General features: G+C 45.4%; 1 protein-coding gene across 4 annotated transcripts in view; it reads right to left on the reverse strand.

The window, feature by feature from the left end:
* The window catches only part of NOL4L (nucleolar protein 4 like), a 412,363-nt gene that overhangs the window by 156,851 nt on the left and 227,525 nt on the right, over positions 1-27,987 (reverse strand). Inside the window, exon 1 of one of the 4 annotated variants that reach the window (XM_078651787.1) lies at positions 7,484-7,890. The exons of the other annotated variants lie outside the window; for them this stretch is intronic. Coding sequence (XP_078507913.1) covers positions 7,484-7,552 — 69 coding nt within the window. The 5' untranslated portion in view covers positions 7,553-7,890. Of the gene's footprint in view, positions 1-7,483; positions 7,891-27,987 lie in introns of those variants that run through there. 4 annotated transcript variants of the gene reach the window in all.

The raw sequence follows: 27,987 nt of genomic DNA on the forward strand, positions 1-27,987 counted from the left end.
CACGTGTTTCCGTGTTACTCGACCCCTGTTAGCAGAAACTTAGCATAAAAGCAACCTGGAAAGAAAGAAATGATAAAACGAAATCCGTAGAACATTAATAAACTTGAACTTTTAATTTAAACACAACAAACAAGGAATAATAAGGATAAACTGTAGAAAATAGAAGTCAAACAGAACATTCGCCCCCCCCCATTCTGGAACCTTCCAAAATAGGGCAGGGTTACGGCTACGCCCAACCAACGGCAACCCATATAAGGCGAGCCCCGCCGCCAACTCTTGGTCAGGAAATCTTAACGTATGGGGGAGCCGGAGGAGAGGCGGGAGCCCGCAGCCTGGGCATTTGCAGGTAGTCCCGCCACATGTCTCTTTGGCCGGCCGCAACGGGCCTGGAAAGACTAAGGTAGTCCCGCCACATGTCAAGAGGAGAGCGAGGCACCTCTTCCTTTTCTCTTCCGTCACGGCCGCAGCAGTCCTGGACGGCGGGATGTCCTGCACGTACCTCCACAACAATTTGTCCAAGCTGGGCTGGGAGGGAGAGGCGACGCGGACGAGCCTCTCCCACCTCCACCGGTAGGAGGTTTCCCAGCCCCCAGCCCGGCGCCGAACACCCCCAGTCAGGCGATGGTGCCCATACTTCCACAGCACCGGACACACCATGGCGGCACCCCAGTACTTGCGCAGCACCGAACACACAATGGTGGCACCCCAGTATTTGCGCAGCACCGAACGTACAATGGTGACGCTTGGGGAACACCGGATGTGGAGAGGCCTTCATGCAGGGCGATGAAAAGGAGCGGCATGGAGTGCACCGGGAGAAGGAGACGATGTGAACGAGTCTCCCTCGCCCCCCCAGGTGGGGGCATCACAGCTGCACCCCAGCTGAACGTCCCGCTCTCACAAAACAGGGACCTCTTCCCTTCACTCCAAAGGGTCTCTTCCATTCTTGCAAACTCGACGAGAGTGGCCCCTGTAGGGCCTCAAAATGGCGTCTGGATCCGCTGGAAGGCGGGCCCCGGCCACTAGAGTAACTTTGGCCAGCCATACAACTCGAACATTTGTCCCATGGAGCACGAGCCCCCATCTCCGACAGCATCTCCGCAGCCTTGAAGATCATGCAAAGGTCCCCGGCGGAGCCTTCGGCCTTAGCAGGTTTCCGGTAAGGGACGGCTGCTTCGATCGCCAACGAAACAAACATGACATTGCCACACCTTCTGTTAGCGTGAATTCTAGAACTGCCGAAAAGGACTCTGGTCCAGAACCGCCGAAAAGGACTCTGGTCCAAACTGCCAGTAATGGAAACATTTCCCCCTGATGCTGCTTCCGGACTGTGCCGGCCCCGCCCAAAATGGCGCTGGTATCAATCGGAACTTACGAACACCTCGTGGTGTTCCTTCGCACTAATATAAACTTGATGTTCTGAGATTTTTGTGATCCTTTGTACACTTGGCTAGAAAAGACAAGGAGAGCTCACTCGACGAACAGTATGAAAGGATCCCCGTTACAAATGTTGATTACGAATATACAATGTATTATATTTTTATAACTGATGTAAACCTCATTTACGATGCGTACGTACGGTATGCATATAGGAAATCTGATTACAACTGTTATGATTATGTTTCTAAATTATGAAAATATATGCCCCCGAACCCCCGGCCAATTAATAGACGTTTTAGTCTCTTACAAATGAATGAGTAAAACTTTCCGATGTTTTTTACTGTTGCAAACGACACCCCCCACTGTACGCACTTTAGCCATTGCCACGACCGACCAAATACGACCACACCCTCCTAATCCATATGCTGAAATGAATTTGCAAATTAAAGTCTTTGAAACTATGGACGGGTATTGCATGTTTTATTTTAAAACAATATGGGATGGGTAGGAAAGTTCTTTTTCTGTGCACCCTACTCTGCTCTCTCTTTAAGGTTAAAGGAAGATGGTTGCCCGGCCTTGGAGGACGGATCGGATCGACAACCCGACGCTCCGCATTAAAAGTACGCGACTGACTCATGAACTCTCGCGTAGAGGAAGACCGTGACTTCCAAGGATGGGTAAAACGAATGGTGTAAATGAGGGAATGTAAAAGGAGGGTGAAATTAAATAATGTAAATATTGTAAAGTACAACGTTCCGAAGTAGCAGGGACCCAAGAACCGAAGAACTTTAGAACGCCACGGCGTCGAAAGAGGTTTAAGGATCCCGATAGTGAGATATATCCTTTGACTAGATACCTCGCACTAGGCACCTCTGGTTTCCTTTTTATGTTTCCCCGCACACGCCCTACATGAACACACTACCCCCCCTCGACTCCGAAAACCATATCCCCGGGGACCCTGCCCCAAGGAGGAAAAGACGAGTAAGAGGTAAGTAAAGGACTTATGAATCCATGTATTTGAATGCACGCGAATGCTGTCTCCCCCACCCCCCCTCTTTTCCTCCCTCTGCAGGTTACGTCAGAAATTACAGCCGAGGTGTGGCGAAGATCTGAGACCTTGCCATGTCCAAATACACGAAACGGACTAGCGCCGCAGGGTAGTGCCCAAGCACGCCTGCAAACTACTCACGTATCGAACAAGCCCGAAAAATTAGCACAACCTGATAAAAAGTGACCACCCTTAAACCAGACCGGAAGAATGAACCCATGTCACGTATGATGCGAAACTGTGAGGGAATGTGTGTGTGTGTGTGACTGAAGCATTGACCCAACTGGTCAAAGGACCGAGAATGCGAGAAAGTGCGACAAAATGGTACCTCCTTTTTTCTTCTTTCCTTTTCCCAAAGCACGTCCCCTCTACCCTGTCTAATGCTCAAACTGCATGATTACAAGATTCTAACGTGGACTCGTGAATACCCTTTACTGTGTAATGCACTAAATAGCCTTTCTTGAATGCACTGCCGCCCTCTCCGTTGCACGTGCACTATTTAGCCTGCCGTTGCACTCTCTCTCTCTCTCTCTCTCTCTCTCTCTCTCTCTCTCTCTCTCTCTCTCTCTCTCTCTCTCTCTCTCTCTCTCTCTCTCTCTCTCTCTCTCTCTCTCTCTCTCTTTTGCACTACCACTCTCCCGAGTGGTTAGCCCCGAAATTGGCAGATCGCCACCCCTAGCACACCACCTAATTGGCTTCAAATACCGTCAGTATTTGCACAAACATTTGTCTTTAATGCAATCACCCTGAGGCCGCGTCATTACCTCTCCTTTTCCGCTAGAAGTCAATGAACCCAGGTTGGGCCGTAAGGGAAAGGACAGGTAAGACAACAGAGGTTCCCTAATCTGGCCCGAAATAAGGGAACTACATGTCAACGGCTCCTATAGTATAAAACAAGGACCTCAGAATACGCGACCTTCCCCTCCCCGAATCGTCGCAATACCCAAACCAGAAAAACGATCACCCCCGCTACCTCCCCTGTCTATGTCCCTGGTTGTCTCCCATAAAACCCCTGTCCTTCCTAGTTAAGTAACCGGGCTGTAAAAGGTTACGTAGGACCCAGAATGATGTTTTACAAGGTTAACAGACTAGACCAAGGTAAAGAAATCATCAAAATGAACCCCGCAGTAGTTGAAAAACAGGATGCACCGATAGAAAGGAAATGTTTAGCCATGTTCGTCTCTCAGCAAAATACCTGTGTAGTACCATGTTGACGACTCACTGTACCCTTTTGTAAATGTGAAACTCTAGAGAACGGCATATCTTTGCCAGATTTGTCTCCCGAAGGTGGGTTACCATCAGATGAACCGTCATGCCTGTAATAAATGATTATGAAGGAAGGTCATAGTAAATCCAGCAGGTCCGCCACCGGTCATTCATATGCCAGTTGTGAACGTTAAAAATGACGGACATTTTCATTCTTTGCCTGGAGCTGGGAGAGAAATAGACTTTTTTGATTATCTTCATCCGAAAATTTTCTAAAAAACTGTCTTTTCAAACTTGTTTAAGGGTACTGCTGTTGGAGGAGAGAAGGACCGGATGTGGGAGCACGAGGCCCGACTGCAGACTAAGGGACACCTGCGACATTAGCCAAGGCGAGACCACGACTGAAAAGAGCTGCAGGACGAGGCACTGTTTTCGACAGCATGAAAAGAAAGGGTCGACCTGATGCCCCTGCTCGACGTCCAGTGCCTGTCGACAAGTCCCCGCTCTCCGAATTCCGTCACACGCCCGCCTATTTGAAGTCTCTCGTTCCCCTAGTTTGTTCCTAATTTGGCCTTGCTCCATCCCCCTTTTTCCTCTGACCTACCCTATGGACTGTCTTGAACGCTCTTCTTCCATCGGAACTTTCTGACAATCACCTCAAAGGACACGGGGCGAAAAGGACCTTTCCGACCAGAAACGCGAGGAAAGGGTCGTGCCCTGCAACGCAGAACTTAGAACAGAGCCGGACTTGTAGCTCCACCGCCGGTGCTCAACAGCGCCAACGAAAGACCACAAAGAACAATGAGAACTCGTAAACTTCGAACATTTGACATCCTCAAACCACCGTTTTTTTTCTACGCCTCATTTCTCTCCCAGCCACCATTGTATTGATCCTGCTCCAATCCGAATCCGAAATATGTATTAACCTGCCAGTTTACGTTATGATATGTACTTGCTGCTCGCCGTTTTTTGTATTTCATTCCTATGACTTTCCTGCTGAACAAATTTATCAAAGTTCATCAAATAGGTGCACCTCCTAAAAACTAGAAACCTCAAAATGTATTGTTTGCAACTCTTTATCTTGGGTTTCCTACCGTTTTCTCTCTCATGCTCACCACAATAGACCCGAGTAGAAAATGAACCAACAAGATGTCTTGAATATGTTAAAGGAGGGACTGTGGAAAATTAGTGCGTTTTGGTGAACATTATCTGCGCCATCTTGCCTCTTCCCCTGATGCCACACTTTTGTCGTGCGCGCCCGCCATTTTAAGATGCCCCGATCAGAACCAACCCTTTTGCATGCCGCTGGCCCCTGACATAGCCCTTTGCCTTCGCTAAGCCTGCCCGCTGACCACCCCCCTGCTTGCACCTGCCTGGAGTCATAAAACCCTCTTCGGCGCTGCTCTGCCCCCGGCCCTCATCCTGTTCCCAGCGCGACACCTCCCTGCTTTCCTTTCATGATCTCCGGCCCTTAGATGCAAACCCCCTTTTTCCCCGTGTGCCCGTTTTGTCCTCCCCGTTCCCAAGCCGACACCCAGCTCTGCCGATACCACCCTCGCCCCTCCCCGTACAATAGAAAGCTTCCCCCATCAAAGAAATCCCCGGGTTGATCAAAGCCCCCACCCCATGAGATCCAATCAGACTCCCCTCATCCCGTGAATCGGCGGATTATCCAGCTGCGCGATGCTCACCACCTGTTGTGATTAGGGTGGGGACTTCAACTGTAAATGTGTGTGGGAACGGGCCCCAAAGGGGGATTCCGGGTATGTCTTTCCGTATATCAAAGCTTTGTCACATATATGTAAACTGCAATAAAACCATAAAACACTGTATATAAGGGGCCAGGCCTCAAACGTAAGTTAGAGCACCTCAGAACGATACCTTCTGTCCGTTTCGTTGTGTTCTCCTCCGGAGAGAATAAAAAAACCTTGTTTCCTGCTTTCTAGTCTCCAGCGCCTGCCTCTTCATTGATTTAACCCCTTCAGCGCGGGTGACAAAGCCAGCTCGTCATGGGCGTTACCTGCGCTGCGCGCATGACGAGCTGGCTTTGTCACAATCAAGCCATTTTTCGAATTTCAGCGCACAGCAGGTAAACGCGGTAGCGCGGAAGCGGTTAAATAACTAGAGGGTCACAGAGGCAATACCGCCGGGCAAATATCGATTGTCCCCGACCCGATTGAAACTGTTTTTACATTGGGAGGGAGAGGAGATGGGGGGGGCTTGTTTTGGTTGTTTTAACTCTGTCCTGCGTCTATGGTACCAAAGTGGTACCAGGCGGGGCATAACCAGAACCGAGCCCCGAGGGGTGGCAAAGAGTAAAATGGGGTGGAAGCAGTAGCACGTTGCGTTGCTCGCGTTCAGTTCCACTTTCTCCACAATAAATGTTTTCATGTGGTTCCTTTTTTGAGCACTTCATTACAGCCCTGGGGAGAAATGGGGGTTTTCAGTTCCTTCAAGTGAACTCCTCCCACGTTTACAGAGATACTCCCGTATGTAGGGCAGACGGTAATTTTCGTAGCAACGCTGTCTTTTCCTCAGCCCAAAACCTTCGAAAGGCCGCGTGCGTCACACGCAACCGTAAAAAGACCTTGGAAGACATCGGTACACAATGATTCTGAGGATGAGGTAGATTAGATGAGGGAAAAATAAACACTATTCCTGTTACGGCGCTGAGAGAGTTAAATAAAAGTGTCAAAAAAGCAGCTACATGTATTTATTTTGGTGCTGGTGCGCCGCTTTTCGTAAACAGACGGGCAAACTATACTCCATGGTAGTATAGGGCAAGATAACTACGCAGAATTTAAACAATGATGTTAAAAGAGGACCCAAAACACTGTCGCGCGGATGCTGGCAGTGTTCCACGGCGATTTTAGGTGATCACATAATTTAGGTTTGTCAACAACTCCGTTGGCCCCCAGCATTGCTGCTGAGATAGTAGAACCTCTTAATGAAATGAAAGCACTACAGAGTGGAGGAGTGATCCTAGAAGTGAAAGATACGATACGAACCAGGGGGAGGGAATTTGAGGGATGGCACGGGAGTAACTTTGGAAAATATTTGCTCAAACAAACGATGAATGCCAGAAGCAGCAGAACTAATTAGATAAAACAGAGCCCCTGTTTCAATACTCCTTGGACAAACTAAGGGTACCAGAGCTCTGAGAGAGGAATAAGGTTGTGTCGTAACGGCCCAAGCAGCCGACCTTAAAACTGGGTGACCAGGCTCGAGTGTCAGCGTCGGTCCCCCATGCTGTGATTCTGGGCAAATCACTTAATATCCCCGTGCCTACAAAAATGAATGTGTCCTTGTGTAGTGTAACTGTGATCATGTAAAAGCGCTCCGGTACCTGCGAGTCGAGTTCGCGCTATATAAAACTGCAACTGCAAGCATAAAGACTGGAGACTATAAAACACACTGGGACATCGGGGAAACTGGCAGGACAAACGGACCTGCCTGTCTATACCTATCGCGCCACCATACCCCCTGCATAATCCTCACCACTCATCCTCAACGTCTTCATTACAACAAAACCCACCTCTGGGCCATCACAGCTGTAAGTAACATGAAGACTTAAACACCGGAGTTCCTAAAAAAAGAATAGGACGAGGGGTCGGAATAAGTGAACAATACATCTTATTTGACTACCGGGATTATAATGTCGCCCTCTAACCAAAATACTTTACAGGGGTGATAAAATCGCCGCCGCTGCATAAAAATCGAAGTTATTATTTTCACGACTCGGTGGCACTCCTTTTATCCACCATGAAGGGAGAAAGACTTAGTCGGGCCATCCGGGCACGAGATCATGCCTGTCCCCTGCAGCAGATGCATTAACCCAACGCGCTGTCTTACCGCATGAAGCCGACTCTGAGGCAGGGGCCGTCCTTTCCCGAAGACGCCGGGGAGACCTGCAGCTTTCATGGGCGAGGCTTGCCCTCTATCGTCCGAGGGGCCCAGCCACGCATTTTCGGAGGACCTGCGAGGCTCTAATCCGTGACATCATGTGGCCCGGTTGATACAGTTACAGCCCCTGGCCATCTGCTGCCCCCTTTGTCTCCCTGGTGGCGGTCCCCTCGCATGTCCCCTGCACCGACGTCCCGAGGAACCAGAGAAACAAGGCCCTTTCTCCCCTGCACGGCGGTCACACCTCTCCCCTCCCCTCGCTTCACAAAATGTCAGTAAGTGCTCCTTCGTCCTCCCCGCTTCTTCTGCAGGATTTCCTGCCCATGCCCTTGATGACACTGCTAAACAGAGGCCAGCTGTGCTAAGTACTGCGCGCGCCCCACCCCCCGCCCGCCCGAGCGCCTCCTCAGCGCCGCGGCCCGCCTTTGTGTCACCCTCCCCAAACGAGCCAGCGAGGAACAGAATCCGCCAAAGAGGAACCGAGCGAGGGCCGGCGGCGGCACACCCAGCGCGCGGCGCGGCAGGCCGGGGGGAGGGGAGGGGAGCGGCGCGGCCTCTCCTCAGTCCCCTGGGCTCCGGGGCGGAGAGCGCGGGGCGCCGGGGCTTCCTGACTGGAAGCAGGCCGGGCCGCCAGGGCAAGGCTCCTCATAATAACAGGCCGCACCGCAGACGCCTCTGGGTGCCTTGAAGGCCCGGGCGGCGGGAGGTCGGTGCTCGGTGCGTTGACCTTGGAGGAGTGAACGCCTGAGGGAGCCTGTTCTGGGAGGCCTACCTGTGACCCGCACAGTTCACACGCGTCTGTCTCTATAATAACCTAGAGCTCCAAATCATGGCAGCCAGGCCTGCGTGCACTCCCGGAGCTAGACAGGTGCCAGGCACAGTGTTTCTGCTGCTAGGACGCGTGGATTCACCAGCAGCCTCGCACAGCGAGGGGACAATGGACAATTCACCGAGACACCCACCAAACCAGCAAGCAACAATGGAGGCGTCCCCATGCTGCGAGAGCCGGTGCCAGGCCCAAGAGGAAGCTTGGCGGCCGAATGTGCTTCTATTCAAATACACCAGCGCTGTACGTTAGTGAAATAAAGTGAAAATGAACATTTAGAAACAAAAACACCTCTGACATTCACCAGTTATAGTTTAACGCGCTAACTATAACATGCAACCCACAGCTTATGAACTCACATATTACATCACGCTTGACATGTCAAATGACATTACTGATGACATCACCACAGTCATATACAGCATAGAGTTACAGAGTGTACAAACAGTAGTTTTTGAGATATAAGAAGTGCTTGAAATGGGAATATAGAAGGGCAGATAGTACTCTGTACTAGAGTACCCGCTTGTTTCTGAGAAGTGCTGGTACTCTCCAATTAAATGTATTATATCTGTCTTCAGAAGTGCTGGTACTCTACCTCTCAAAATAAAAAAGTGTTGGTACTACGTACCGGACACTACCAGCCCATATAAAGCACTGGATATCAGTTTTGTTGCTAGGCTTCAAAGAAATAACAGTTTCCCGTATCTTTGATGTTTAAAATCCCAATTCAGTGGTTCACGACTGGTGAAAATCATATTTGGATTGTTTGACACATGACTGGGTTGTAGAAGTTCTCTAGTTATTTTCACCATCTTGAAAACTGAATCTATCTTGACTTGTGACTTAAATTCAAAGGAAAGATGAGGCAAGTGCCTGATCTCAGGGCATTGGTAGGGCGATCTACAGGTGTGAAAAACATAAGTAAAATACAAGAAAAAATATAGAACTATGTATGTAATTCATTACTAAAACATAATTGCAAACTGTCAATAGAAGTAGTGGTTATCTGTCATTTTGTAAAAAAAATCACAAATCAGATTTGATTTTCAACGTTCATACAGAGATTAAAAAAAGGCAGAAGGGGTATAAGGCAGAAGGATAGCAAGTATGAGTCAGGAAAGAATTACAGCTGCAGCGAGCCAAAGGTCTTGCATGGTAGAGGTTATGCGCAATGGAACTTGCTAACCTGTGGCGGGTTGGGAGCAGGGTCCAGCCGGAGGCCAGGACTTTTGTGTAAAACCCATGCTGCATGCAAGTGAAATGAAGGCTGTGTAAAGAGGGTGTTGGTCACCCACTGCAGGTTGGGTGTATGCCTTGCGGCCAACCCCTGCTGTTCATAGCCAAAGAAAAACATGGCAGGCAAGATCATTTATGATATGTGAGTTACAATCGTTGTCGCATCTGAGTTCGAACTATGCCTCAGCCTCTAACTGTGGGTATGTCTGTGAGTATATATATATATATATATATATATATATATATATATATATATATATATATATATATATATCAAGCACAGTTCTCCCGTTCCGGAGCCGGGCGGCCTCAGGAAATGGGCACGGAGCAGCCCATAAAAACACCACCGTGTAAAGCAACAACTGAGGCCCAATACTGGAAGCGTGGTTTTAATTCAGAATTCAGCAATGTCAGCTTTAATTTTCCCAACGTTTCGGCATAATTGCCTTGCTCACGGGTGAAAGTCAAACAAAATAGTGCGCAGGTGCGTGCTTTTAAAAGGGCAAAGTCACATGACTGGAACAAATAACTACAATCCCCATAGTGTATTATTAAGTATTTTCAAAGTATCGCTCGGAAAGTTCTTGAGTGCAATACCAATTTGTGAAGTTTTTCTTCCTCCATCAATGCACTGTTAACAAAGTGGGAACTCCTTTAAAACACAGTCAGGTGCATTGCCACGCTGCCGCGATGTTGACACTTTCAATGTGAACTGAATCAAAGTTCTGCTCTCAGCACGATCATATCAGGCTGTCACCTGCCAGACTCCCTTCCTCACGCAGGTCCATTTTCGCTATAGTAGCACTCCTTGGTAGGCTGGGTGCGTGAGTTGCTCATGCTCCTCCTTTTAACACCAAGCACAGTTCTCCCGTTCCGGAGCCCCCAACCCTACAGGGCGGCCTCAGGAAATGGGCACGGAGCAGCCCATAAAAACACCACCGTGTAAAGCAACAACTGAGGCCCAATACTGGAAGCGATGTTTTAATTCAGAATTCAGCAATGTCAGCTTTCATTTTCCCAACGTTTCGGCATAACTGCCTTGCTCACGGGTGAAAGTCAAACAAAATAGTGCGCAGGTGCGTGCTTTTAAAAGGGCAAAGTCACATGACTGGAACAAATAACTACAATCCCCATAGTGCATTATTAAGTATTTTCAAAGTATCGCTCGGAAAGTTCTTGAGTACAATATCAATTTGTGAAGTATATATATATATATATATATATATATATATATATATATATATATATATTTTTTTTTTTCCACTGAAAAGAACAATGGTTAAAGTGACACTATAGTTAGGAAGTGTAATAATATATTATGTTACTTAACATTTATAAAAACCTTAGAAATTCAATGAAAATAAAGGTTAAAGAGACATTATAGTTAGGTGAAAATGTCAGTTAAATCATATCAGTTTAAACAAACAAAAACAGTGAAATTCACAAGTTATGGTTATCTCAAGTAACTATAACTCGTGCTCTAAATTAACTAAAACTTGCACCGTTCTGTGGACAGTGTGATTTCAGATGTTGCTGTGATGTTATCACTAATGTCATTGAACATGTCAATAGTGATGTAATAGGGGAGATAATTAGCAGTGCATGGCAAGTGTGTGAGTTATAGTCTGCACCCAACCCCCGCTGGCACCCAAAAGCCTGCTGCGCCTGGCCCTTGGCTATGCGAGGTGTGAAGTTTTCAGGCCTGGCTCAAAGCCATAGCATGTGGCCAACCCCACCCAGCCGAGAGCCCTACCTCTTGCAGGGCGCAGTTTTGGACATACGCAGTGTACAGTCGGGTGAAAGCCCTGTGCACAACACCCATGAGCGCCCTACTCCCCATAATACATGAGCTTTGGCCATGCACAGCATACAGTAGGGTGCCGGGCCTGGCCTGTGATGAGGCCCTGCGCCCAACCCCTCAGTGGCACCCACCCAATCTCTGCACACGGGCTTTGGCCTTTTTAAAATGTTTTGGGTACCCCAGTGCCCACCCGGGACACCTACATCTGAAATTTTTCTAGGAGTCAACAACACTTTTTTTTTTTATAAACCCAATTTATTTAACTTGTTTGGGCCACAAGCTGAGCCCCAGGGCCCTTGCAGCCCCGGCTAGCTACCTACAAGTGTAGGAGCTGGCCACCTTTTATTTTTTTTATTTTTTGAATAGTGTGGTTCCCAGGTGCCCACTTGGGGCACCCCACAACATCAGCCACGTTGACGGCAGCGGATGGGGGCCCATGGCCCCTGCAGCCTCGCCGGCTCTGCTGCCAGGATATATCTTGGGTGTGGAGGGAACCAGAATTGCACCCACCTGGCGGAAGCAGCATTTGGGAGCAATTCTGTGTTTCCCTGCCCGCAGGAGAATAAGCAGGGAGAAACTTTTGTTCTCCCACCTGGCGGGAGCATCTTTGCCACTTAAATGCGGGGATCCCCTGCGGTGGAACAGTGGTGTGAAATACACATACATTTTGAGCCTTAATTTCTCAATAACCACTGAACGGATTTACACCAAATCATAAAACTGCATGCTTTCTGGATCAAGATCTTCCTTTCTGGCAAATTTGGTGTAATTTCGTTCAGCTGTTGTTGCAGCATCGCTGTTCGATTGTCCTGTGGAAAATCGAAATGCGTTTTGGGACCCCCTTTTTTCTCTGCCCCGCTTGAAGTTTCACGCCAAAACTTTCCAGGAACAAACTGAGGTAGATAAGACTTTTTTGAAAACGTTCATGAAGATTCAGATTCATCAAACGGAGGCAAAGCTATTAGCAAACAAAAAAACCCAGTTCTTGAACACGTGGTCCTAACTATAACATTTTACTCAGAAAACATGCTTTTTACTGTTCAATAGAAATCTGGTCAGTATATTTTGAGATATTGGCATTTAAGAAAGGTGCCAAATGGGCTTGTATGGGATAATAATTTCTATTTCTTCGCCGTTTAAAATTTTTCAAAGAATGTGATTCAATGACGAACTGTATTAAAACATTTGTCACCACCTTGAAAATTGCAATTTTGGTCTATGAGAGGTGCATGACCTCAAGGAAGTAATAGGCTTCCGTCAGAAGTGGGGACATGGGGGTTAAAAACAGAGTAAATAACTAATTAGTAACTGAAAAAAATGTGATTTTGTATTCAGAAACAGGAACCAAAAACTAGAGTTTTCATAAAAAATAATAATTCTTAATTAAAAAAATATAATAATAATCAAGGCTAGGGTTGCGTTAAGCCCCTGTTAGGGTTCACAGAAGCTGCAGGGCTTCACCACATGCCAAACAGTGCAGCCAACCACCACAAAGCACAGCTGTGCATAGTGTGGCTTGTCTGCTCGTTTTAATAAGTTGGTGCTACGTAAAATAGGATGTTTGTGAAAATAAATTATTAGCCACTACATCACACATGAGGGGCTATACAACTGCATGGTGACACAAACCAAACGTTTTACACATCCTAGGAGCAAAATGTTGAAGTCTATCTTCCGCTGAGCTACAAGTCGGCGCTACATGGAATATGGTGTTTGCATACATAAACTATAAGGCACAATGGCCCACATGTTCAAAGTGTTTTTGTGGTCGCAAACCATCAAATTCTATAAAAAATGGGATTGGTGACTAGAAAACATTCCATGTAGGTACAAAACCCATTTTGACATTTTTAGGCTTGCAAAACGGCTTTAGTAATGATTACCGAATTACAATTTGATAGTGGCATGTAAGGGGCGTCTCTTTCGGATTGGTTTGCAAACATAAATGCGATCACAAATCATTGATAAGTTACAGACTCTTAAGTTGGGTGGTAACTTGCTCGCAAACCGGAAAGTGGCATCTCGTCTTTTTTGGGGATCAGAGTAGCAACTTCAGGGGAGTAGCCATTGGTCTCACAGACCAGTGCCAACTATCACTGTAGTTTTTCAAAACGGAAATCATTCATTTTAACAAGGTGCCTCCCATTTCATTTAAAGAAATTCAAATGCTTAAAAAAAACACCCATCTTTTATTTTGAAATGTTATGACATGCATTGTGGTCTGCTATACCTTTCAGGCCACCATCTCGGTCATCGCAGCCAATCATAGTTTGAGACCTGTCTAATGATATTAATTAGACCGGCCGTTCTGCAAGCCCCTGCAATCCCTTATTGTACAAAACAACCTATTGGTACATAGGTTGGTTCACAAAATAAAATACTGGTCGCAAACATTCAGTGCACAATTAGCGACCACTTTTTGCGACCAGTATGTAAGTGCACCTGGCCCTTGATTACTAACAAGATACTATGCTACGACATGAAGCCAGTAGAGGGTTATTATCTAAAAACATGGAGATCTGTGTGCCCGAAGCTCACCCAATCAGAGTATGTGCTTCATAGGAAGATGATGCTTCCCAACAAACAGAGCAAGACCAATCACGGTGAAAAATATGTCACGTATTACGCATGTTCTGAAAGCAAATGTAACTAGATGTTCTCAGATATCTTCAAAAGGACATCCCGACACAACAATTTGTGTCAGCTTCAAAAGCACCTACAACATACACATATAGGCTTGTATAGAAAAATTAAAAGATAAACAGGGTTTGGCAAACATACTAGAAATCCCAGTATCTAAATTTGCGTTCATTCTCAAATCTGCACTACATATAAATAAAGGATGCAACTTTTGTGTATATTGCACAAGCAGAAAAAAATACAACTTCATTTTTTCTAACTATCCTGACACGTTTATCTAAAAAACAACTTTAAATCTAAACAACTTAATTCAATAGGACGTTCGCTTACAGCACAAAAAAATAAAAAATGTTCTAAATTACCTTACCACTACAACAAAATATTACACAAACACCTCATGACCATAACAACAAATTTAAAAATCACATCCTCAATATCAGACATGTAATGAAATACCAACAAGCACAGGAACGAAGGACAATGGGTGGACAGAATACTTTGCACTCTTTTGAGATCGCCCAAACCAAATTTTCTATAGGTTATAGTTGAAACATTGATTAAGGTTGCTCCTTCTAGAGGACCCACCTCACATATACACAAATTAATATTACACAACATCCCTTCCAAACGAAAGGGGGATTCTGGTTATGTATAGCGAAAAGAGACAAATCGAATTACCGGATTAAAAATAGGACTACATATCAAGGCCATACATAGCAAAGTAATTTGTACCAGAATGTATTGTACTCACTTCTTAATACAATCTATCTAGATGTGAATAATAGCTACCTTTGTTGCAAAACTATTATAGGTGAATGGAACCTTATGTTATTTTATCACCTTTTATTAAAGGGATTTTGGCGGAGTATTTTTCATGACCTCCAAAGAGATTACCTCCGGTGCAGTTTCATTAGTTGTACAATAACTGTTATGAATGTGCATGATGTCACAATAGTTGTCAAAACCCAAGCAGTATTTGTCTTTTGTTCCATTGCTCTCCTCTCTTTTTCCTATTATTTTTCTCTTTATGTTGCTCCCATAAGGCCAGTTCACTATTCATTCTACAATTCACTATGAATTATGTATTTATTATCTTGGAATCAAACTAGTAGTTCTGGTATTTTAAATATTGTATTTCATTATGCAGTTGTGTTTTTGGAGTGTTGCTTTGACTGAAAAAATAATTAAAAAGCAAAGCAAAAGTTACTTTTCAATAGTATCTGGGATAGAATTATAAGATTAGATCTATCTATCTATCTATCTATCTATCTATCTATCTATCTATCTATCTATCTATCTATCTATCTATCTATGTATTAAGGTTATTAGCACTGATTTAGTTCACATTTTGGCACTTACTTGGCCTTGAGGGGCCCTTGGCATTCCAATTCTAGCAGATGCACTACTGGTACATTGCAGTGTATAGAGGTAATATAATGTGTATTTTAAGGGTTCAGGGATGGCTATTTTATAAATTAAAATGTAAATTAAATAATAATGATATAATTAACATTATATTGGAGTCCTATTCTGACTCTTTCAAAGTCAAAAGTATTCCAGTGCATATAGCGCCATGTGGCAGAACTAGACCCCTCTTGAAGTTAATTGGCAATGGTACAGGTTCTGTTGCTTCAGTAGGGGCGCGGTAACACGCAGTTCACCATGGCTGCCTTCTCTCTAGGCACCAGCGAAATCAGGTGACGATCCTTGCTCTTCATAGCAGTCCCCTTCTGCTTTATGGAGTCGCCGACTTTACCGTGCACATGAGCTATGGCCCGATTGGCACAACAGTAATTCACTCTTTACCCCAGCCCCCTCTGACACACAGGTTAAGGCCCGATCAGCACGTCAGTAATGCACTATTCACTGCGGCCACTTCTGGCCTTCTTGGTCGCCGATTTTTACCTGTACACAGATGACAGCCCAATTGATGCAGCCACAGCTAAATTCATGGTGGCCCTCTCTGGCATACGGGGTCGCAGGCTTGAATCTGCACACATGCAACAGCAGATCGGTGCAGCAGTCGCTTTCTCATACCTCGCTGCCGAGATCCACTTGCCAGGATCCACTACTGGACCTCACTCCCTACATCAAGTTAGTATGTAGCACTGCAGCATACAGGTGGTTGTAAGTATAGTTCTGAGTGTGTATGTGTGCAGTGGTGGTAGCCTGCTGTGTAGTGATCAGTCGAAATGAGCAGGCCTTTTGACCTGTGTCACTGGAGTAAGGCCTACAAGACCACTCACGCTGGTGTGAGCTTAACTCTTGCTTGGCTTATGTAAATGTAGTAGTACTTGTATAGCGCCCGAATCGACCCCCAAAGGGGTATCTCAGGCGCTTGTACGCATACCGCTATGGAACCCTTCCTGGCTTTCCATGTGAAGTGCCCACTCCTGGGCACCCCCAAGGTGAAGCCAGGCATCCTAGCCTTGTTGGGGCTGTTGTGGAGATTAAGAAAGCTATTGCCCAGAGTTGCAGAGTGGGACCCATGATTAGAATAGGCACCGAGGCGAGAAATATCAGGTCTGAGGAAATTGAGCCCAAGACCCTGCCGAGGCAGGAATTGAACCCTGGTCCCGGGCTAGACCTCTGCATCAGGGTCTGCCGCTCTAACCATTGAGCCACACTTCCCCACAATTTTCCTATAATCCATATTCAAAAATGAAGACCAAGTGTGGAACTACAGCTCAAGAATGGCACAACTACTATGCAAACCACCTTTCATAAGAATCCAGAGGGGAGGTCGCTTGTTCGCAGAACAAACTTGCAGATTCAGAGTAGCTATCTACTTCGTCAACAATTCCAAAAGTTCTTCAATCCTCCCAAGGAATATGGGAAGCGGTACATGACTAACCATACAATATAATCCAACATGCTACTCTAGCACTAATGAAAGTAACACCCCTGCTAACAGTAGATTGCTGTGAAAGACTACATTATCTGGCAGAGAAGGCACAGCTTGTGGTTTCTCTCAAGAAAAGAAGTGGGGACAGTTTAATACACATCTGTCTATAGTTATCACTCACTTAGCTTTGTAAGCAATCATATTAATGTGACTCCAAGAAAATTAGGTTGCAACGTGCAAGATATGTTGCGTGCCCGCATATCCACCATTTTACACATACATACACAAGCATGATCCCCCACCCCCCTAAGTACAGAGCGTTGGTGATAATTCTCCTTGAATCCACTCTAGAGCCTCTCTGCTGGGGTCAAGGAGTTCCGTTACTTGGCAACAACGAGAAGTTCTACGCCAAGAAAGCAAACCCACAATGAGATGGAAGACAAAAGCGAAGTTGCATGCAATTTTTACCCGGTGTGACATCTTGACGCAGCTCTGCGAAAGATAATGACTGACTGGGCCTATAGGAACAAGGCAGGGCTCACTAATAAACATCTAGCCAAAGTGTGCTGAACTCAGGCCTCTTACACTGTGGGCCCCTTGGGTAATCCACATTTTTTATCAAGTTTTATATAGCACATACTCGACCGGAGGTAATGGAGCAATTTGAATGAGCACCAGTTACATTACACATTCTATTTTTGGGGGCTTTTAGGCACAGGAGATTAAGGGATTTGTCCAGAATCACAGGATGTTGAGCCGACACAGAGACTCAAGCCTGGTTCCCCAGTTCAAAAGGCAGCAACTCTGACTGTTACGCCACAACCTCTCCCCATGGTCCACAAGACTGGTGAGACCCACTAAATTTACACAATAGTGAGAAAGGGCAGGCCCCTGTGATGGCGATTTTCCCTACATGCCGGTGGTGAAAAGCAAAATGATGAGGACGCCTGCAGGCAGTGTCATCATTTAAAGAATTTTTTGGGCCCTGGACACCAAATATTTCGGGGGCCCCTGTTTGGAACCACTTTAAATTTTATTGCCCATTTTTTGCAATTTTAGTTCAATGTTGGCTAAAAATACTGAATTATATGTTAAAGGTTAAGATACAAAAATACACAGAAGTGAGCTAGAGAGAAACTTCACTTTCCCTGGGCAATTGCCCACTTTGCCTATGCCTTAAAACGTCTCTGCATGCAGAAGGTGTTGAGGGGACCCTGAGTCTCCCATATCTCTCAGATATTGGACCTTGGAGTGAATGGGGCCCCCTGGAGGTTTGGGGGCTCCCTGGAAAGCTGTAGGCTCCCTCCGCTGCAGGGGGCTGTGTTACGCTTCCACTGAATCCTCAGGACTAGCAATGAGAAACAATGCTAAATGGCTAGCTATGTAACGAGCATGCACAAGCAGACACCACCGGTGCATACAGAGAACATACATTTAGGCACAAATGGGAACACTGCAAATGCACATGTTCAAACACACAACATTGCCCAATGAGAAATCATATTGTAGTGTGAATTATACAAATAGATTTTTAAAAAACGACAGTAATCTAAAACAATATGGACAATCAATGAGAAACATCAGCAATGCAAGCCCGAGCATTCGAGAAATAACACAGACTTGGCCCTCTATAGAACATGGAAAAATATAAAAAGCCACAAACAAAAAGCATTCTATAAAATGAGTTCAGAATATTTGCTTTTTAGATATATGCTTTAATAGGATGTCCCAGTTGCTATTGTCTTTGACTTGAGACGGCTTAAGAAGACGTGTCAGAGCTTTAAGTGGAAATATAGAAGTTTGCTCCTGAGAGGTTCCAGTACTCTCCTATTAAATGTACTGCAGCATAGCTGAGAAGGGCAGGTACTCTCCCTTTCAAATTAACGAAGTGCAGATACTCAGTACCGGACAGTACCTGCCCATTTAAAGCACTGACCTGTGTGACTTGCCCATCACAGATTTAAATCATAACAAGAATGAAGTGATTCCAACCAGGTTGAGTAATCTTGCCATCTGTTACGATTGGTGCTATGAATCCACACTGTGTGACATGCCCCATTCCATGCCCATATTTGCACTTAAAATAGAATACTTGGTTGTGTTTAGTTCTATAATGAAAAGTTTTATAGACGCTCGTATGCCCTGAGGCGTCTTGATGCACAATAAAAATATATATATATCATTTCACTGGATTCGATCGTTGGGCATCGGCGGTCCCCCAACCAAATTATATCAGAGGTAGTCCATAGTGGGCACATCACCCTCCTCATATCTTTTCGCGTTTTCGAGGGCTACCACGGACCTCATAGATGGGTCGTTCTTGGCGCACACATCAGTCGACGCCCCTCCGCAACACTTCCAAGTATTTTATGAGTAAAATAAGACCAAAACTGTAAAAATTGGATTAGTCACGATAGAGTTTCATGTAACAGTTGCCCTGAACACTTCACTGTTTTGCATGGTCAGTCAGTGAAAGCTCCTGCATGTTACTCCAAGAGGACCACAAGAGCTGTCCTCTCACTCCAAAAGCGAAACATGTGTGGCTCACGGCTTCAGAGTTTCTTCCCTTCAAACCGGCCAGAGAAGCTGCATAAGAGTCAAGTCAGTCACCCAGTGCAGGCGGGTACAGTTCACAGAGTCCACACTTCACAGAGTTACTTTTAGGGAAGTTATGTCTCGCTTTTAGGTAGGACCTCTTGCCTATAGAGCCTACAGAGTCTGTCTAAGCCAGTGGACGATGCTCCCACCTTCTCAGTTTCATGGTCAGTCGTTGGTCCTAAGATTAGAAGCCTTACCTTCTACTGGAGAGCTCTCCTTATGGAAATCATTACACAGTGAACGGAAGCTGGCATTGTGACTACCTCCCAGTTCTAAACAAGAATCTTCAGAGAACAGTACCAAATTAGTTAACTGATCTGCTTCACAAGAAGAGTCCTCTTTGATGCTCCTTTGTGCCTCTGAGGGCAGGTAAGGGGTCAGCTGACTCTAACCCTCTTTTAGAAAACACACATTTCTTGGTGCAGGCAGGCACCATCTTCCTGATTATTTCATCACTTTCTCTTGTGCTTTCGATTTTTGAAGACATATGTTCATGGTCTGGCAGTCTACCAGATTCAGACTTCTAGCGGTGTTCTTTCTCTCGAGAGTACACACAGAACTTGACTCCATTAGCCACATGCCACACAAAACCTCCAACAGCTTTCTTCTGTTGGAGGCCTGTGCCCATCCCTGGTTCTGCACTTGGCAGGTAAGCAGTTTTCACAACATGAAGCTGGCCAGGATAACCCCACTTAATCTCTCCAGCTTCAATCTCAGACACCATCAGATAGTGTTAGCCTAGCAGAGATGTGGGGATGCCCCTACTCTGATGCTCCATCCCCAGCCACTCTCTAGTTTACTAGAGGTTTCTCACTTCCGGCTAAAGTCCTGCAAAGTGTGTTGTGAGCTTGAAACTTTTTAAAATATCACAACTCTTACTGGTAAAAAATTTGATGCCCCTCAAGAAGACCATTTACATTTCTTTCTTCTCATAGTAAACCAAAGCAAATCGGTCTTGCCTCTGTCTGTGTGCCACTATTCAGGAGCCCTGCAAACACAGTAGGAATGACCCTCTCTCTCAGTGCTTGCTTGGCATTGCTGCCTCAGTACAAAAGATAAGATAGGTGGTATCACATTTGTAAGGAGGTCTCATTGTTGTTATAGACATACCAGACTCCACAGACTTAAGAAGAGGGCGTGGAAACACAACTACAGAAGTGCCAGCAATGTTAGTGTCCTTCCCATTCCATCAAAATACCTGTTCCATCATAAAGTACAGTGACTTTCTAATTCAAGATGGCGGAGGGGTACTCCCAGGTCAAGTAGGGAAGAGAGAGAATTTAACCCAGCGCAACTAAGAACACCTTGCCCTGCAACTGTGCATTTTGTTGGGTTTCTTCGCTCTCGTAGCAGTTCGCACCCAAACTTCCCTCCGCATGCTCCTTTGTTGTTTTGGTCGATCCCTGTGGTTTCCATCTCAAGATATCCTGCTTAAACTCTGCGCTTCTTGGCTTCAGTTTACGACTGTTACGAACCTGCTTCTGGGGTCCATCTGCTATAATCTTCTCCTCTTTTCTAAGTCTGCTACTGGAGTGTTTACTCATGCTGCGGACGATGCCTCACCTTTACTATCAACTAACTTGGTATATACCCAGAGTAATGTGTTCCAATTAATGCCCACATGTAGTAACATGCTCTGTACTGACATAGGTGGTGGATAACTACAGAGCAAGGGATGTGTTGTAAGTAGTTTAGGTAGGCAGCAGGACAAGTCTTCAGGTTATGAAGATAGATGTATTAAAATACACAGCAGAGCAGTAAACCTCACAGCTGACCAGACCATCAACTGCCAAGGCTGGAACCTTCACATACAAGATAGAACATTTTTCAGGTACTATGGGAGGTTGGGAAGGTGGAAACACAAATAAAGGACTACTGACACCAAGTAGCCATATTAATAGATTTATTAAGATGCACAGCAGAGCAGTAAACCTCACAGCTGACCAGACCATCAACTGCCAAGGCTGGAACCTTCACATACAAGATAGAACATTTTTCAGGTACTATGGGAGGTTAGGAAGGTAGAAACACAAATAAAGGACTACTGACACCAAGTAGCCATATTGAAGGAAGTACAAATATACAACAGGTTGTAATTTCAAGAAGTCAGTGGGGCCAATCTAGTGTTTCTCTATTCCATTATCCTTCCTTCCTGTTTCTCTCAGAATGTCATATGTAGTGCTTGTTCTACTGAGTATTGTAGTCACACTCAGAGACAGGCATGGTGTTGGCATTGGCATCCATCTCACATAGTCCAGGCAGTTTGTGTGCCTGTAGAGGAGAAACACATTTACATTCAACTACAAGCACTCATATGAAGAGTATGTCAATCCCTTTATGCTTTAAGGGAAACATGAGCAATAGAAGTCTGACTACTGAATTATGATGTGCAGTGTAAAAATTACAGGAGAATCTAACTTGTAAAAATAAGGGAAAATATTGAAAAGGAGTATTTTACTAAAAAAAGTGACTGAAAACAACCTGTTCCATTGTCTTTAGCATTAAAAGCAGGTCTTGTGATAATTTCCCCATAGAGTCGCAAAGTCTTTCAGGACAATGTAAAGGCATACCGATAGCGAAGAGAGGTAAATCAAAAATGGCGCTGCTTGTAGGCTGGCCCTGCAGTCACCCCAATCTATTTTTTTCTATTTACGATTCAATCCTGATTAACAAAACATCTAATTTTCATTGAGCAGAAACGTGGTCTACTTTGCCTTTATAAGGGAGGATCAAACTTACAGTTTTTTTTAAGCAAAAATAAATATTTTCCTGATTGCCCTTGTTATGACCTTATCATGGAATACATGAATCAACCATTAAGCACAGAAACAGCTTGAACATTTTCAGTATAACAAAATGTAGAAAAGTACCAGTTGCAGCATTATTTCTCATGGAGCTAAAAATAAATGTGGCTAAATTAATTATTATGGATACCAATCATGAAAAAGCAAATCTAGCTCGAAAAAGCAAATCTCAGGAAAGCATTGTAAGATGCTATATCCTAGCACACATACACCACAAAGGCAGACTACCCCAAACCCAAGTCTCACATGGGATGCCTATGTATATACTTTCTTTTGCAGGTATTCTAGGTAGAAACTTACTAGATATCTAAATCATTATCTCAGCAATATCTTCCATACCGATCTCCTTACCTCTACTAACCAGGGAACGATTCCAAAGCTGTAATCTTGCAGCTTGTTTTCTCTATTGTACCTTTTTCAGGGGCCGGACTGCCCACGTGTTTTCTCTATTGTGCTTTTCTCATAGGCCGGGCTTCCCAGGTTTTAAGAAGTCCTGCTTAGCGTCAAATATACATGCTTTCATTTAGAATATATAACTATATTCTATGAGGTGCCTATCACCCTAGCCAAGACCTACAGTTTACCCTCACAAACAGTGGATTATAGAAGTCCTTGCCACATGCACCCAACAGGATTTCCAACAGAACTCCCCACTTGACAATGATATTACGCATTATAGTTCCTGATACATACTAAAATGGTCACCCCTAAACAGCATACATTAGACAAAATCCAGAACCTGTACGCCATCAGGCACATAATAAGGGGCCACATCTAAATCTGGTTTTTGTAAAGCGCAAACTACTCACCCCTAAGGGTCTCAAGGCATATAATTGGCTTAGCAGTGTCAAACCAACAGCACTGTCAAGCACCACACTAATTTGCCAGACCATACCATAACACGCTTTTTATCTGCAATTGCCATAAAAGCAAACACAATAGCTTAACACTGTAAACAATCATGGAATAAAACCACTTATAAGCACAACATATAAAATATAAAATAATTAAGATGTTTATAATACCCACAGTTAGAACTAACGCCATCTAGGGGGGAACATAACATATAAGTTATACAATCATTAAAATATTTATAATACCCACAATTAAAACTACCAGCACTAACTTTCACAATAAAAATACTCAGATCAATCCAGCATAAAATCATAATAACACCCTCAGGTGCACATTGTAAAATAAATAAGCTGGATTGTGATTCTTACACAGAGAATAATTTCTTCCCACCGACTCGTGGACAACAGATACTCCATTTAGAAAAAAACATAACAGTCATTCGACACACCCACCCAAACACTGAAGACTCCATAAAGCTCTCCCAAGATAAAACACAATTTACATTCACACTGATCTATACAAGCCACTTTTAAACAAACAAAATAGCATATCCTCTACTAACCTAACGCATTCAAACACCAACAGACACAAGCAATTGATGGCATGAAAATGAGGCGAGTTTGAGAATGGACGACATGGAAATAGGAGTTTGCGCTCTACATATGCGAATAACATAACATACATGCAAACAGAAATATTAAAATATAAGCCTCATGACCAGGTGCCTTGTTTATAAAGCAAAGGTTTGTAGAGATACAGGTCACCCTGTTAGGGACTATGGCATAGATGCATCAAGGTAAAATCCGCTCGCAAAGGGGCAGATTCTCAGAATCTGCCCCTTTGCGACCGGTATTTTTGCATTTTGGATGCATCATCCCAAATGCAAAAATCGCAAATTAAGAAATCGCAAAATTGAGATTACTTGCATTTAAGGAATCTCAAATTGAGATTCCTTAAATGCAATGCATTAAAGTTTAAAAAATAGCGATTTCGCTAATAGGGATCGCAAATTACCATGAAGTTGAACTTCATGGTAATTTGCAAAAACTTTGAAAAATGCACTAAAGTGCATTTTTCAAAGTTTCATGTTGCGCACACACATGTCCTAAGGGCATGTGTGTGCGCAACATATGTGCACAGATCAATTTCAGGGGGTGCAACAGGGTGTCCTTTGGACACCCCTGCACCCTTGAAATCGCATTCTCAATTTGCGATTCGCTAATTGCGATTCACAAATTGAGAATGTCTTCCCATTCTAGGCCCATAGGAATGAATGGGGAGGTATTCCTTAATTGAGACTTGCAATTTGCGAGTCGCAATTAAGGAATTTTAAGAAATCGCTATTTTTTTTGTGATTTCTTCATGCATTGCATTTTGCTATTCCTGAATAGCGAATCGTTATTTTTCCGCTATTAAGGAATAGCAAAATGGGTTCTTGATGCATCTGGGGGATGGTTACTAACTACCCTGTCAGGCACATAGGCGGCTTATAAAGTACCTTAGTTACATTTATTAGACCACGCCTCTTTGGTAGACCCCAGCTTTTGTGAAGCACTGGTGTAGGGGATGCAGAACCGCAGGCTGTGAGTCATGTCATGCTGGATAACTCTACTGCGTTTTTTCTTCAAAGTGCTGAGGGGAAACGGAAAAAGGAAGGGTGGGGGCTTAAGTGGGAATGAGGGAACGAGGGAATAAGAGGAGGACATGGGGAAATGATGTCATTCACGCTGACGTGGCAGAGGGGGGTGTGAGAGGTAGGAGTTTGCCTCATGAGGTAATATGGTTCGGAGTATACACTGACATGAGCGCTCAGGGGGTTGGAGTGGCGGGTGAGGCTGTGGTTAGATGACCAAGGCGAGGCCTCGATCAATCAGTTCATTAGAGTGTTTGTATGTGTGTGTGTGTGTGTGTGGGGGGGGGGGGGGGTAGGGAGTGACACAACGTGGACGTACCAACTCTTAACTAGGGGACTGCGCATGCCTGAGTGTTTTGAAAGTAAAGCACTGCTCGGCCTCAGGAAGCACAGACAACGCCCTTTAAGCTTATTTGTGTGTACAATGTGCGAGGTATTAACGATGCCACTCGCAGATTACGCCATTATTAAGTGGCCAGTGACAACGCTGGTCACACTGCTGTCTTGAACAACCATGGATTTCGATACGAGGTTACCACAAAAATAAAGACTGGGCCGTGAACTGCAAATACAAGGTTGTCAGTTTAGTGAGTTTAGATATGTGGAATAATATGATATATGACGGGGAACAGGAGAGTCATCCTACCGTTTATTTAGGCTAGCTCGGAGCGTGGAAACAGGGCCCCAAAAAATATGGCGTCTGAGAGAATGAAAACGCAGTGACCGTATTTGCAAAAGGCGAGCCCGCAAAGAGAGGGCCTGCCTTGCAGAAAGTCGCATTTAAAACTGCAGAGCAGCATTCCTCCTTCCAGGCTCCGGGCGAGGCGGGGCGCTCGCTGGGAAAGGATCGGAATTTCTGACCCTGGGGGCAGCAGGAACCTCGCAGTGATCTCGCCGGTCCACGATCAGGTGCTGAAGCGGGCCCGCGTGTGGGAGGAGCGCGGGAAAACCTCCGCGGCGCAGCAGCAGGCCTGCACGCAGCACACCGCGAGAGGAAAGGCCTAGCTTGGGACTACAGGGGTGAGTGTACGTGCTGTGCCTCCTCTCTTCCTGACCTACGGGTTTAACTCAGTCACCACCGCACGGTTTTAAGATCCTATTGATGCGCTACCCTCACACCTGTCACGTAATGGACACATAGGAGCGCAGGTACCCAATAATACCAGGGTACCCGCCTGCTTCTGAGAAGTGGCAGTACTCTCTAAAAGAAAGGGGTGCACCTCCATTGAGAACTACAGGGACTCGGCCCTCTTCAAATAAAGATGTGACAGTACTCAGTTCCAAGACTTGGGTCCCATGCTCACTACGCCCCTGGATTTAAGCTAGCCTGGCTAATGAGGGGTGATGCCCCCAAACTGGTCCCATGGTGCTTGTTTTCGGTCCAGGGAGAACCTGGCCTGCAAGTTCAAGCTGGACTGTTCCCATAAGGAACCGGGTCAAGACTGATTTGCATATGGCTGGGTATAAGCTGGGGTGGCGTGGTGAGCAAAAGAACGATGGATTGAACCCAGATCTTTGTGACTGAGGGTAAATGTTTGTGCATTGTTCGGCATTCCGTTCATCATTTGTTCCTTTTGCTTTTATTGCTGTAAGTGAGAAGGGTGTGCCCAGACGTGGATCCTGTGCTTCATGTGCCACTGCATTCATGCTAGCCTGGATGATGAGGGGTGATACACCGATACCAGTCCCAGTATGCTTGATTCCGTTCCAGGGATGAACTGGCTTGGCAGATTGGGTTGGACTATTCCCATGAGGAACAGGGTCAAGCCTGATTTGCATGTGGCTGGGTCCAAATTGGTGTGGCGTGGTGAGCAAAAGAACAATGTATTAAACCCAGATCTTTGTGACTGGGGCTGAATATTTGCATTGTTCAGCATTCCGTTCATCATTTGTTCATTTTGCTTTTGTAATGGCAGCCAGACCTTTGCATCATCGACAGAATCAGCAGTGCTAAATGAGCCGGGAGTGAAGCGCTCATCATACAAGGCTTCTGGTGATCTCTACATTCCACTCGCAGACATCTTTGAACAAAGCTCTACCTCGGAAGGTATGTTAGATGACTGAGCTCTCGCAGGAGGCAGCTCTGTGAATCGGCTTGCCTTGCCTGACCTGGAAATATTGGCTGTATTCGAATAAAATTAAAAAATAAGGGCTTACACGGTCAACAGCTTCTCCTCTGTAACCTTCGGACAGCCCACCTGAAAATATACTCCGTTCCAAGGAGTCCACTAATTGTAGGGTTTGAGGATACACTGAAGTTGTGCTGGAGCTTCGCAAGGCTCCGCCTGACCTCAGAATTGTGCCCACGCACGAGATGGTGTGATCTGAGCTCCTGGCCCTTTAGATACTCTCATCCTTGCTTGTTGGACTTGCTGGTTCCCATCATAATTCTACTGTTCCACCTGGTGGCCACAACAATCTAGCACAACATCTGCTGTGTACTGCACTGTTTGATTTGCTGGATCCTATCAGGTCTCTACTGTGCCACCTGGTTGCCATAACAATCCAGCGCAATATCTGCTGTGTGCTGCTTTGTAATAGAGGGTGCACAATAACTTTAATCTCAACCCTATTCCTAACACAGTCTCTCTCCAAAACTGGCATCTACTCAACGCCGCCTTAGCAGCGGACGCCGACCGCCGACAGGGGCTGAGAGACGGTGAGTGGGGGAGCGGAGAAAGCCTCCGGAGATCCAAATGGGAGTTTAGAAGACCAGAGGGTGTGTAGGAAGGTAGATCCCTGACTATGGTTGCCCCCAACTTTTTGCCTGGTGTTTTGCTGGTTTTCTGACTTAGTTGACCTGGGACCCTGCTATTCAGGGCCCCAGGCCTACTGCTCTCTCTGTAAAATGGATTCCATGTACCTTAGGTACATATCTAAATTGGATACTGAGTCACCTTATCAGTCCCTGTACAGTGTACCTTAGGTACCCAGGGCATAGGTGTACCCAGGGCCTACCAGGGGCTGCAGCATGTATTATGCCACCCCTGGCTGGCCATCCAAAACTGACACAACTGGCTGCACGACAGCTGGGGCAAGGTGGTGTACTCACCCTTTGCTTTAGATATAGTATACCTATATCTAACCCTAAAATGGACACACAGATCTCCTATCAGTCACTCCTATAGCAGGCCTTAACAATCCTGAAGGCAGAGTGCTTGGAATCGTGTGAGATGGTGCTCTGGCATGAGCTGAGCCTGTCTGCGGCTTTCGGG

This window comes from Lissotriton helveticus, chromosome 7 (assembly GCF_964261635.1).
Source record: "Lissotriton helveticus chromosome 7, aLisHel1.1, whole genome shotgun sequence".
Classification (NCBI taxonomy): Eukaryota; Metazoa; Chordata; class Amphibia; order Caudata; family Salamandridae; genus Lissotriton; species Lissotriton helveticus.